Source organism: Macaca mulatta, chromosome 8, assembly GCF_049350105.2.
Source record: "Macaca mulatta isolate MMU2019108-1 chromosome 8, T2T-MMU8v2.0, whole genome shotgun sequence".
Classification (NCBI taxonomy): Eukaryota; Metazoa; Chordata; class Mammalia; order Primates; family Cercopithecidae; genus Macaca; species Macaca mulatta.
In genome coordinates, this window is record NC_133413.1 from 31,841,275 (window position 1) to 31,855,222 (window position 13,948).

Consider the following 13,948-nt stretch of genomic DNA (forward strand, 5'->3'; position numbering starts at 1 on the left):
TCAGTCCTACAAGACTGCCCCCACTTCAGACATCAATCACAAGTCTCAGGTTGTGACCTGTGCTTCTGACCAACCAGCTATAAATTAGGGTTTCCAGACCGGGTGTGGTGGCTCATGCCTATAATCCCAGCATTTTGGGAGGCCAAGGCACGTGGATCACCTGAGGTCAGGACTTCAAGATCAGCCTAGCCAGCATGGTAAAACCCTATCTCTACTACAAATAGGAAAAAGAGCTGGGCATGGTGGCACACACCTGTAATCCCAGCTATTCGGGAGGCTGAAGCAAGAGAATTGCTTGAACCCAGGAGGCGGAAGTTGCAGTGGGCCAAGATTGCCCCACTCCACCTGGACCACGGAGAGAGACTCCCTCTCAACAAATAAATTAGGGTTTTCATGACCCCTCCATCTTGAGTTCCATAATTTGCTAGAATGGCTCACAGAACTCAAAAAAACACTTTATGTTTACCAGATTATTATATTGAGTACCTACTAGTACCTAACAGTACCTACCAGGCACTGTTATCAGTATTGGGGATATAGCAGTGAATAAAACAAAATTTGGGGGATAAGAGAGGCAAACAAGGCCATAACTGAAGCAAAGTAAGTTAGGGGAAGAGTGGAATAAGAGGTGGCAGAGCAGTGAGACCTCAGCGTGGAATCAAGGAATGGTGGGACCAAGGACTGAAATAGAGATCATAGAGAATTCTATTCTCTTAAGTTTGAGGTGACTATTAGGCATCCAGGTAGATATGTCAAATAAACAGATATACTGTAAAAGTCGGAAGTTCAAAACTAAGGTAAATTTGGTAGTTATGTTGTAAATATAAAGGTAGCATTTAATGTCAGGATTCTATGGTTTGAATGTGTCCCCCAAAGCTCATGTGTTGGAAACTTAATCCCCAAAGCAATAGTGTTGAGAGGGGGGACTTTTAAGAGGTGATGAGGTTATGAGGTCAGAGCTCTGAATGCTGTTATCACAGGAGTGGGTTAGTTATTGGGGAGCGGGTTCCAGATAAAAGGGATGAGTTCAGCTCGCTTTCTCTTTTGCCTATCACCGTGAAATGACACAACAGGAAGTCCCCCACCAGATGCAGGCCCCTGGACCTAGGATTTCCCAGCCTCCAGAACCGTAAGAAATAAATCTCTATTCTTCATAAATTTACCAGTCTCAGGTATTCTGTTATAGCAACACAAAATGAACTGAGACATGTGAGAAGAGATACAGTAACATAAGGAGAGAATTGAGATACCACAAAAGAGGTGGCCCACGCTATGGGAACACTAACATTTGAACCTTGAGCAGAAGAAGATTCTAGAAAGAATCTGAGAAGTAACCTCTGGTGAAGAAGGAGGAAGAACTAGGAAAATAGAATATGGTAATTGAGAGAAAGAAAGAATGGTCAACAGTGTCCACTGTCGCTGAAAGCTTGAAGCAAAATTTGGTCTTTGAATTTTACACTGTAGAAATCACTAATTACCTTAAGAATAGAATTCTTGTTATTTGAGATTCTCACCATACACCATGTACAGTTCTGGACAGTCATGAACAAAACATGAAAGGTTGTACTAATAAACATTCTAGTGGGAGAGGTAGCCAACAAATTATGTCATTGCAAATAAGTAAGTGCCTTGGGCCAGGCACGGTGGCTCACACCTGTAATCTTAGCACTCTGGGAAGCCAAGGTGCATGATCACTTGAGACCAGGAGTTTGAGGCCAATCTGGGCAACATGGTAAGGCCCCATCTCTACAAAAAAAAAAAAAAGTTTTAAATTAGCCACATGTGGCCAGGCACTGTGGCTCACGCCTGTAATCCTAGCACTTTGGGAGGCTGAGGCAGCCAGATCATGAGGTCAGGAGATCAAGACCATCTTGGCTAACACGGTGAAAACCCTTCTCTACTGAAAATACAGAAAATTAGCCGGGCGTGATGGCGAGCACCTGTAGTCCCAGCTACTTGGGAGGCTGAGGCAAGAGAATGGCGTGAACCCAAGAGGCAGACCTTGCAGTGAGCCAAGATCGCACCACTGCACTCCGGCCTGGGTGACAGAGTGAGACTCCGTCTCAAAAAAAAAAAAAAAAAAGCCAGATGTGGTGTCATGTGCCTGTCGTCCCAGACACTCAAGAGGCTGAGGTAGGAGGATCACTTGAGGCCTGGAGGTTGAGGCTGCAGCAAGCCATGATTGCATCACTGCACTCCAGCCTGGGCAACAGAGCAAGACTCTATCTCAAATAATAATAAGTACCTTGAAGAAGAAAACAGAGCAATATGACAGGTAGTGCTATAATAAGTAGGATGGCCCAGAAAGATTCTCTAAGAAATTACCATTTGAGCTGAGAGCTAAATGATGAGGCTATAAAAGGAAAAAACAAACTGTTTTCTCCTTTTTACTGTCACACAACACAGAGCAGTTCTGTGACCAGAAGGGAACCTGGGAGAGTATTTTACCACACACCAACCAACTCTAAAGGACATCAACATGACGTCCTATAACTCAATTCAAGTTAAGGGCCCACTATCCTCAAGACTGCCCCCACTTCAGGCTTCAGTCCAGGAAAATACTTTATGTTTACCACTGTTATTGTAAAGGATTTATAAAGGATACAGGCAAACAGCCAGATGAAGAGATGGATAGGGCAAAGATAAGAATTAAGGCCATGGGGCTTCCATGCCCTCGCTGGGCACCCCACCCTCCCAGCACCTCCCTGTATTCAGCAACCTAGAAGCTCACGAAATCTTATTGTCTAGGGTTTGTATAGAGCTTAATCTCCAGCCGCCCTCCTCCCACCTCTCCTGTCAGTTGGTGGGTGGGCTGAAAGTTCCAACCCTCTAACACTCTAATCACATGGTCTTTCTGGTGACTGACTTTCTTGTGTCTGTAAACAATACAGTATAACAACTATTTACATAGTATTTACATTGCATTAGGTATTATAAATAATTTGGAGATTATTTAAAGTATACAGGAAGGGTTGGGTGTGGTGGCTAACACCTGTAATCCCAGCACTTTTGGAGGCCCGAGGTGGGTGTATCGCTTTAGCTTAAGAGTTCGAGACCAGCCTGGGCAACGTAAGAAGACCTTGTCTCTACAAAAAAAAAAAAAAATTAGCCAGGCATGGTGGTGCATACCTGTGGTCCCCGCTACTTGGGAGGCTGAGGCAGGAGGATAGCTTGAGCCTGGGAGGCAGAGGTTGCAGTGAGCCAAAATCATACCACTGCACTCCAGCCTGGGTGACAGAGTGAGACCCTGACTCAAAAAAATATTTTTTTTCTCTGAGTTTTCTTTGAATCAACCTGTAAGTGTTAGTAATTCCCAGTTTACAAAATTGTGAAGAGGATTAAATGAGATGAATGCTAAAGCACCAGGCACATAGCACCTGCTCAAAAAGCAAGAATTCCCTTCCTCTCATCCACATTCTCATCTTTACCATTTAACTTTGGAAAATGGAAAACCATCTGTATAAGAAGTATTAAAACTGAAAGGTAACACTAATTGGCTATTACATAACAATAGAGAACATTTAAAGGATATGACATTAACTAGCATTCAGGGTTCTCTTGGAAAACTGGTGAAGAAAACTGACATTCTACCTTTTTTCAGACAATGATTTTCAAGCTTTGCTTTAGTTTGCATAGGAATCGTTTGAGGTGCTTGTTAAATTTTTAGATTCCGGGCTTTACCCACAAGATTTCTAAATTCAGAAGGTCTGGAGTAGCAGTCAAGAATTTGGAAAGCATCCCAAAGTACTCTGCTTTAGGTGGTCCTTGAAATACAACATTTGGAAACACTGTTTTTAAGGTCTCAAGTGACTGGTCCCTACAACAGTAAACCAAAAATAGTCATTAGAGTAATGAGTGTTTTTGTGCTGGAAACACTGTGAATCTCATGGGAAAGATAAAGAGCACAATCTCTTAGGATTCTGTGACCACGGAAGAAAAGAATATAGATTCCTGTAACCTGCTGAGTAATCCCAGTTGCCCATGAATGTTGTCAACGACATCTGTAATGCCAACACATTTGTACTGAAAAGAGGAAATCAGGCAGGGCGTAGTGGCTCACACCTGTAATCCCAGCCCTTTGGGAGGCCAAAGTGGGAGGATTTCTTGAGCCCCAGAGTTCAAGACTACCCTGGACAACATGGCAAAACCCCACCTCTACAAAAACGAAAAAATTAGCAGGGAGTGGTGGTGCATATCTGTGGTCCCAGCTACTCGGGAGGCTGAGGCAGGAGGATAACTTGAGCCCTGGAGGTGGTGGCTGCCAACACAGGAGGCTGCCATGACTGTGACTGCACCACTGCACTGCAGCCTGGGCAACAGGATAACACCTTGTCTCAAAAAAAAAAAAAGAAAAAAAAAAGGAGGAAATTTATCTTTGTAGTTATTCTAGACAAGATAGCTACAAAGATAAAAATAATAACAAAATAATAAAATTAAAAAATTAAAAAATAATAAAAATAAATGAAAAAATAAAGCTATATACCCACCTCACAATTTGCCCACAAGGATATTCCTTGTGGACAAAGGACAGAGAGAACTTAAAGTCACCCTTTGCTCACTGTGAGACAAATGCTTATCTGATTGCTTCCTTTGCCCTGTCTTTTCACTAAACCAGACTAAAGCGTAAGTGACTATACCTGTAAATTGTGTATTCAGTGAAAGGCTAATCAGAAACTCAGAAGAGGCTGGGCACGGTGGCTCATGCCTATAATCCCAGCACTTTGGGAGGCTGAGGCAGGTGGATCACTCGAGCTCAGGAGTTCGAGACCAGCCTGGCCAACATGGTTAAACCCATCTCTACTAAAAATACAAAAATTAGCCGTGTGCGGTGGCACATGCCTGTAATCCCAGCTACTTGGGAGGCTGAGGCAGGAGAATCACTTGAACCCAGAAGACAGAGGGTGCCACAGCACTCCGGCCTCAAAAAAGAAAAAAAAAAAAATTAGCTGGGCATGGTGGTGGACACCTGTAATCTCAGCTATTCGGGAGACTGAGGCAGGAGAATCAGTTGAGCCTAGGAGTTGAAGGTTGCAGTGAGCCGAGATCGCATCACTGTACTCCAGCCTGCAGCCTGGATAACAGAACAAGACTTGGTCTCAAAAAAATAAAAAATAAAAAATAAAGCAACCATTTGTCTCTTATCTACCTATGACCTGGACGCCCCCTCCCTACTTTGAGTTGTCCCCCTTCGCAGACCGAACCAATGTACACCTTATATACAGTTATTGCTGTCTCATGTCTCCCCAAAATGTGTAACACCAAGCTGTGCCCCAACCATTTTGGACACAGGTCATCAAAACCTCCTGAGGCGTGTCAAGGGTGCGTCTTTAACCCTGGCAAAATAAACTTTCTAAACTGACTAAGACCTGTCTCAGATATTGTGGGTTCACAGAACAAAACAAGAAAAGGTGGTGTGGTGGGTGACATGTGAGATGGAATTATTCACTTCTCCAGGAATTCTACCTATCCATTCAAGATGGCTGGGGAGAAGGGTGCATATGCCTGCTTCAGTAGTTTAGGGAAAGGAGCTGGTGGCTCACAGATTCCATGTAAACAGCGTGCATTTCCATGGCATATGTTCAAGTGTGCCTTGTGGTTTTGTTACCACATCCTTGAATGAAAATTTTTTTCATGATACAGGAAAGAGATGGTAGATCTTTCTGCACTAACTTGAACAGAAAAAAATCCACTCTCCTACAAAACACCCATAGACTCATTTGGTGCATTGACTCAAGAAGTGACCTGTTTGTTGTTGCTGTTGTTGTTTAAATTGTAATTCAACTCTAGAAATAGTAGAGAGAAGCGGAGTGGGTAATGCCTCAAACTTCCCAGTTGCTCTCATTTAAAAGCATATTGGAAATATCTCTTCTAAACATTCACTCAACAAAGTCTTATATGCCACTTTATCTTAGTCTGATGACTGAAAAAAAATTAAAAATTCAAATCGTATGTAGCTCACCCCCACCTACTTACTTTTAAAAACTTCAAAAGATTTTTATTGCTCAGAGAGAAAAGCCAAAAATCCTTGTGTATGGCCCTACTATATAAGCATGCTGCCCCACCCCAACCTTGACCAACCCTGTTGGCCACCTCTTTTCTCTCCAAGGGACCAAGCAAGCTCCTTGCTCCATTTGCTGCCAAAGTTCCTAACTCCCCACCACACACACATGCATGCGCACGCGTGAACACACACACAAACACAAAAACACATTACACAAACACACACAAACACGCACACACACCACGCACACACACAGGCACACACACAAACATGCACACACAAACACGTGCACACACAAACACGCACACACACATACGCAGGCACATACAAACACACAAACACATACACACGCACATACACGCAGGCACAAACACACACACACAAACACGCATACACAAACATGCACACAAACACACGGACGCACACACAAACACAAGGACACACACACACAACACAAACACGCACACACACGAACACCCATGCACACACAAACACACACACAAACACGCACACACGTACACACACAAACACATGCACGCACACACATACAAACACAAAAACAACACACCCCGCCACCTGTGATGGCTTTTCCCTTCTCTATTAACACATTTATTCATCCCTGTGTTGTCTCTCCTTGGGGGAAATTTTCCCTGGCAGATCATAATCAAAAGTTTTCTTTTTTTTTTTTTTTTTTGAGACGGAGTCTCGCTCTGTCGCCCAGGCTGGAGTGCAGTGGCGCGATCTCGCCTCACTGCAAGCTCCGCCTCCCGGGTTCACGCCATTCTCCTGCCTCAGCCTCCCGAGTAGCTGGGACTACAGGCGCCCACAACCGCGCCCGGCTAATTTTTTGTATTTTTAGTAGAGACGGGGTTTCACCGTGGTCTCGATCTCCTGACCTTGTGATCCGCCCGCCTCGGCCTCCCAAAGTGCTGGGATTACAGGCGTGAGCCACCGCGCCCGGCCATAATCAAAAGTTTTCATAGGACTATTTACCCATCTTTCCTAGTGTAGGAAAGGATAAAAACTTCCTTTACCCTCTTAGGTTCAGAAGCAGAATTGTGAATTAAACTAACAAAGTACAGATTACCAGGGGGAAAAAAAAAGGTTTATTTTGCAGGCACAAGGAGTCTTCACAGAAAAAGAAGTGAAAACCCAAAAAGTAATTAGGCCTGGAACCTTGGATCATTTTAACAAAGGGTGATGCATTGTGGAAAAGTAGACAAACAAAAGGGTTTGGACTTCTAGGGGCAGTAGATTGTAAGAAGGTAAATATATAGGGGGAAACTAATGAAAGATAAGGTCTACTTTAGTAACGTTTTCAGACTCCAATAAATGCTGTTTACTGGGGCATAAGAGTTGCCTCCTCTCCCTGGTCTGGGAAATGTAAATATTTATAAGTAGAAAAAAAATTTTTGAGGGCCAGGCGCAGTGGCTCACGCCTGTAATTTCAGTACTTTGTGAGGCCCAGGTGGGCAGATCACTTGAGGCCAGGAGTTTGAGACCAGCCTAGCCAACATGGCGAAACCTGTTGTAACCGAGGGAAACACCACACTTTGAGACTAATTCAGGAGCCCTTTATTGCCGGCGACCGAGAGACGGCTAGAGCTCGAAATTCTCTTGGCCCTGAAGAAGGGGCTAGATTTCCTTTTATACCTTGGTCCAAATCGGGGAGGAGTCTAGCTGAAGCAATATTTACAGAAGCAGAACAGGCAAAGAGTTAAAAGATAAATGATTACAGAAACAGTTACAGGAAAATAAACAGTTCCAGGTGCATGGGTCTTAAATTATCACAAAGTGATAAACGCAGGGGCTTTGGGTACCATCAACTGAGCACGTTCCCAGGAGCTGCTGGTAAGCTTGCCTCAGTATCTTATCAATAAGCGCATTCCTGGATGTGCTTGGAGTCAGCTTACACCAGTTATGTCCTTAAGGGAGGGGGACAAGGGTCTGCAAGCGAAGAAACCAAAATGGAGTCTGTCCGGCTCTCTCAGCTAAGAGAGTCAATCAGGTTAAAACAAGGTAGGGTATCACACTGTAATCCCCGCGCTTTGGGAGGCTGAGGAGGGCAGATCCTTGAGCTCAGGAGACCAGTTTGGGCAACAAGGTGAGAGTCTCATACCCCGCCCCCTCTCTACAAAAAAACAAAACAAAACAAAACAAAAGCCAGGCATGGTGGCTCGTGTCTGTGGTCCCAGCTACTGCGAGGCTGACGTGAGAAAATCACTTGAGCCCTGGAGATAGAGGCTGCAGTAGCCGTGACCACATTCCAGCCTGGGCGACAGAGACCCTGTGTCAAAAAACAAACAAAGAATGTGAAATTAAGCCAAAAGCCATCACACGTGCATCCAAAGGACGGCCGCCACCCGCGATCCCTTCCCAAAGCACGCGGGAGGTTGCGGGATCAGCTACAGGGGCTTCAGCAGGGAGCCCCCAGACCGGCCCTGACGGGAATTCAAGACCTGGCGCCGGCTCATTCCCCCAGTCGGGGCGGCGGCGGCAAGCCTCGGCCGGCGGTGATAAGCCTCGGCCGGCGGCGATCTGCAGAACGGCCAAGAAGGGAGGCAGGGGTCGGCCACACAGCCTAACCTGGCGCGGCTTCCGCGCCCCCGCGCAAGCCGGAGCCGCCGGCGGAAGTGCTGCGTCGCGCACTTCCGGGTGTTGTCTGGCCGCCTTAGCGTCTTGGGTCTCCTGGCCGCCGCCGCCGCCGCCGCCTCGGGTCGTGGAGCCAGGAGCGACGTCACCGCCATGGCAGGCATCAAAGGTGGGCCTGGGGTGCGGGACGCAGGAGGGCTGGGGCCCGCCGGGGAAGATGGGCCGGGGGTCCCACGCAGCCCCCGCACTTCTCCTCTGGGCCCGGGCGCGCGCGTGGGGGTCCCTGCTTCGGGGAAGCGACCCCCGCCCCGGCCCTGCCCTTGGCCCGGAGGTGGGCGCGGCGCCCTCAGGCAAGGGACGGTTGCGACTCCGGCTTCCCCCGACAGCCCCCACTTTCTGCCGATTTCGGCAGCCTCTCTCCCACCCATCGTACCCCGGACAAAATATGAAGTGGTTGGCGGTCAGTGAGGAGTCCCGTCGCGACTTGGGCGGCCACACACGTTTTGCAGGAGTTTGCATCCAAGAGAGAGGCAGGCAGAGCGTGGGATTGAGGAGGCTGAGGCTGCTGGAGATGCCAGCTATGGAAAACCAGTCATTTCCCACCGAAAGGCACAAGTGCGGGCTGCGGTCACTGCACGGGTCTCCCCGAAACCTCGAGCCCCACGTCCACCCCGGCCGCCCGCGCCCGAAGCTTTACAGGCTCCCGAAACCGGTGCATTTTCATCTGCGGTGTCTGGACCCTAGAGTGGATCCCGTAGCGACCCCAGAGTGCTCTTGGCTCACTTCCCTCTCCGCAGTTGCACCCTGAGGCTTTTTCAAATTGCGAAGTATTTCTTTTTTTTTTTTTTTTTTAAGAAGATAAAATAGTGTTACAACTTAATGAAAAACTATTGGCTTATTCATGTATTTTCTTTTTTAAAAAAAGGGATGTCGCATTTGTTCCAAATGTTAGGTAGTTTTGTTGTCAGTGTGATGAGAAGCAAAGTTTTCAACTACTGCTTACTAATTACATTGATTTCTTGACCTGCCGCTTTGTAGAAGGGCAGTCAGGCAGGAAGCAGGAACTACTTTGGGAGCAGTGGTTTTCTTTGTATTTTTTCTTCTCTAAGGAAAACTTAATCGAGTTTTTTTTCTCAGGGTCGGTCTTACTGTTTCTTGTTTATTTTCAATGTCTGGAAACATTTCATTTCCCATATAAAACCTTGTCATTTAAGCAACTGGGATACTTTTTGTAATCTCATTTTGAACTATAATAGACTCTTTTAAACCCTTATGTGAAAGGCAGTTATTGTGAATTGCTGTGGTTTTTAGGATGTTGCCTGTTTCCCTGTTCTTCCCCGTTTCTTCAGTGTCATTAATGCGGGAATCTCTTAAGAAAATCGCTCTGTAATTTACTTCTCCAGACCTAGGGAAATACTGCATTAAACTGACGAAGGTGCCTCAGGTGAATTGCACTTTTGATTTCAGCAGGATTTTCTGGTTGGTGTGAGTCAGTATGTTTCTTTCTCTTGGCCTAATATCATCTTTATATTAGGAAGGAGTGTTGCTATAATTAGAGACCATTAGGCATTTCTTGAGCCATTTGTCTATTACTTTTTGATATATTGGATTTTCTGGTAACTCCCAGGTTAGAGAAGTGGTCCCTCCTTCTACTCTAATTTCTTTGTAATCACAGAGTCAGCATCTTGTCTCTAGAGAGTTTTTCTAGCTAATTGGGCTGCTCCATCCCTAGCCTAGAGGCTTTGGGAGTAGAAACCAGACTTATCTAAGCTTTGCCTTCCAAATGTTGCATCACACAATTACTCTATGAATTCTTGCCTTGTTGATGTGTCATTTAAGAAACAGTTTGTATACAAATGATGAAATGTATATATAAACTAGGCAGTTGCCAATTTCATAAGATTGAAGAAACTGCAAGTTTTGAGAATACTGATAAGCAATTTATTTAAACTCTAATTGGCTACCTTATTCGATATGACTGGGAGATGAGATGTCACATCATAACTGTGTTATGAATATTTTTTTAAAAATTTAGTATTTAATCCCGGCACAGTGGCTCACGCCTGTAATCCCAGCACTTTGGGAGGCCGAGGCGGGCAGATTACCTGAGGTTGGGAGTTTGAGGCCAGCCTGACCAACATGGAGAAACCCCGTCTCTACGGGGTGGATCACGAGGTCAGGAGTTCAAGACCAGCCTGTCCAAGATGGTGAAACCCCGTCTCTACTAAAGATACAAAAAAGCCGGGCATAGTGGCAGGCACCTGTAATCCCAGCTACTCAGAAGGCTGAGGCAGGGAATTGCTTGAACCTGGGAGGTGGAGGTTGCAGTGAGCCAAGATCGCGCTGTTGCACTCCAGCATGGGCAACAGAGTGAGACTCCTTCCCCCCCCCAAAAAAAAATAATATATTAAATTATATATGAAATAAAATTATATATTATATAATATACATTATATATTATATACATATATTATTATTATACATATATATTACATATACAATAATATATATAATTATATATAGTATATATATTATATTTACTATTTAATGGAATGGAAGTATTATCTCAAGGTATCTTAATTCCCCCAAACAATTCCAAGAAACTTACTTTTTCATGATACAACAGCGTTTACAAGGAACTGGAATCTCAGGCATAAATAAATATATTAAAGTTATTCCAGTATTCCTATTCATAACACTTATAAGAAGACAACATTGGTTTATGTTTTTTAAATTATTTTTTGATACTTGAGCCTTATCTCATTTTAGACCTTGTTTGTTTTTTTTTAAGGAATCATTTTTCATTAACTTTGCAAGAGTATAGTCAAAGAATTTAGACTTTCTTTTTTGATAAGAACATGAATGACTGTTCTCTGTCACAGAACAGTCACCTTCAGAGGCCATCATGGTCCTAAGGTGGCTTGCCTCTTGCAGAGATTACCATAAACATGCTTTTTGAGATTTTTCTTCCTGGTTTAAATATATATATATTTTTTTCTTTGCTTCCTGCCTTCTGTCAGAGGGCAATTCTTACTTGTATGCAATTCTTTCTCCTAGTTCCCATTTGTTTCAGTGTGGGAAGCAAGATAATCAAACTTAGAAAATTTTGTGTCACAAGGTATACAGGTAATAGTGATTACTTTTGGGAAGGGAAAGTTCCTTTTTACTTAATTTTTGTTCTGGGTGTATGATTTACGTATTGAAAAATATATAAGTGAGCATAGGTGATTCTTTAAAATAAAAATGTGTTGTCCTCTGAATTCCTACCTAACAACTGTGTCACGAAAATGAATTAATATAAATAAGAACTTAAGGGTCTTTTTATAGAGAATGTTGGCTTTAGTGTATGGGCTTTGTAACATCTATTTTGTCTTTTTTTAGTGGCCTTTGTTTTCTCCAGGATTCTAAGTTGCATATAAATGGCTTCTGAATGATGGAGGTGTTACTAGGTAGTATTTTTAGTAATGGACTTAGCTGTCTTAATAGTACCTTTAGTGTTCAGAAAATTATCTGCTTTTAAGATCTAGTCCAACTGTCCTTTTAAAGAAGGAAGAACTGAGACTCATAAATTACTTGGACAACTAGTTAGTAGCTGTTAGGGCCTCAGACCCTGCTTACTGTCAGTTCCATGCTGCTTCCACTCTGCTACATTCATTCCACAAATATTTGTTGAGTGTTAAGAGCCAGGGCACGACCATCACAACAGAAAAACTTGCTCCCCCTTCTCATGAAATGGACAGTTGAGAAGGAAAGACAAAATACAAACCAGTAGGAAATCACAGCTAATAACTGAGCAAAGGAGAGGCATTCAGTGAACAGAGGGCCTCAGCATACATGGGTCTCTGCCTGGAATACTCATCCCAAATATCCATGTGATTTCCTCCCTCCCTTCACACAGATCTCTGCTTAGGTGATTCCTCATCAGAGATGCCTTCCCTGGCCACTGTGTCTAGACTAGCACTAATATCCCTTACTCTCCCTGACATTTGTCATCACTTGACATTTATTTGCTTGCTTGTTAAAAATCATTTTCTTCTCCCACTAGAACATAAGCTCCGTGAGAGCAAAAGCTTTGATTGTTGTCATTGCTCTGTCTCCAGTAGCAAGAACAGTATCTGACACACATTAGGTGGTCCATAGATGTTTGTTAGAGGAATGAATAAATGAATATAACGGGGAATTGGTCTAGTCAGAAGGTTTGGAAAAACTTCATTGGGGCCAGGTGCGGTGGCTCACGCCTATAATCCCAGCACTTTGGGAGGCTGAGGCGGGCAGATCACAAGGTCAAGAGATTGAGACCATCCTGACCAACATGGTGAAACCCCATCTCTACTAAAAATACAAAAAAAAAAAAAAATTAGCTGGGCATGGTGGCGTGTGCCTCGAGTCCCAGCTATCCGGGAGGCTGAGATCTGAAGGAAAAGCAGGAGTTAAGTTGGAAGAAAGTGGAGAGGAGTGGGAAAGGGCCATGTGTCGTTCACTGTTGTATCCCCAGTGCTTGTCACATATTTAGTGCTCAGTGAATATTTCTTCAGTGAATGAAAAAAATGTCCGAGGCAGAAGGGACACAGTATGCCCAGGCCACGTGAGTGAGCGAGACTGCTGATTTCCAGGAAAGGAAAGAGGGCCAGTGTAACTAAAGTGAGGGTTCAGGGACACTGTAGTAGTCTGGTGTGACACATCACAAGAGAGGCGGGCAGGGCCCGGTCATGAGAACCAGTTTGGAACTGAAGAAAACAAATGGTAAATTCTGTAATTTTCCTTACAGTTTATATTGCATTCCCCTGTAAACTTGAAGTGCCTCGTTTGCTGTAAAATAAAAATGCAATTCTTTTCCTATAGCTGGAAATAGAATGGTGTTCAGGACTAAGTGACTGTGTTCGGGGTTAACATCACCTGCATCAGCGATCTAACCAAAAACTAAATCTGCCAAGCCACTATGTCATTGGGCGTCCTTGATTACAACCATTTTAGTTCTGCAGAGTGTATCAGTAGTACTTGGCAAAGTTTAACCTGTTTCCTGTTCATTTTGGTTTCTCTTTGTTAGCCTTTGTCCTGGTAACTTTTAGACCTTCTTCAAATGTTTCGAATTTTAACTTCTGAATTTTAATAAAATGGCCTAACAACAACAAAACTAGTTATTTTCTTAGCCACTGTAACTGTAGAAATACAGATTATATAGAACTCATCATAAATTTATTATTATTTATTTTTTGAGATGGAGTCTTGCTCTGTTGCACAGGCTGGAGTGCAAAGGCACAGTCTAGGCTCACTGCAACCTCCCTCCCCCTCCCGGGTTCAAGCAAATCTCCTGCCTCAGCCTCCCGAGTAGCTGGGACTACACGCATGTGCCAC

The 13,948-nt window shown here is 44.1% G+C and overlaps 1 protein-coding gene across 2 annotated transcripts in view; it reads left to right on the plus strand.

Moving 5' to 3' along the window:
- The first annotated feature begins 8,644 nt into the window (after positions 1-8,644).
- Positions 8,645-13,948, plus strand: part of LEPROTL1 (leptin receptor overlapping transcript like 1) — a 43,665-nt gene continuing 38,361 nt past the window's right edge. Inside the window, 1 exon segment of one of the 2 annotated variants that reach the window (NM_001266983.2) lies at positions 8,645-8,762. In NM_001266983.2, coding sequence (NP_001253912.1) covers positions 8,747-8,762 — 16 coding nt within the window. In that variant the 5' untranslated portion in view covers positions 8,645-8,746. 2 annotated transcript variants of the gene reach the window in all.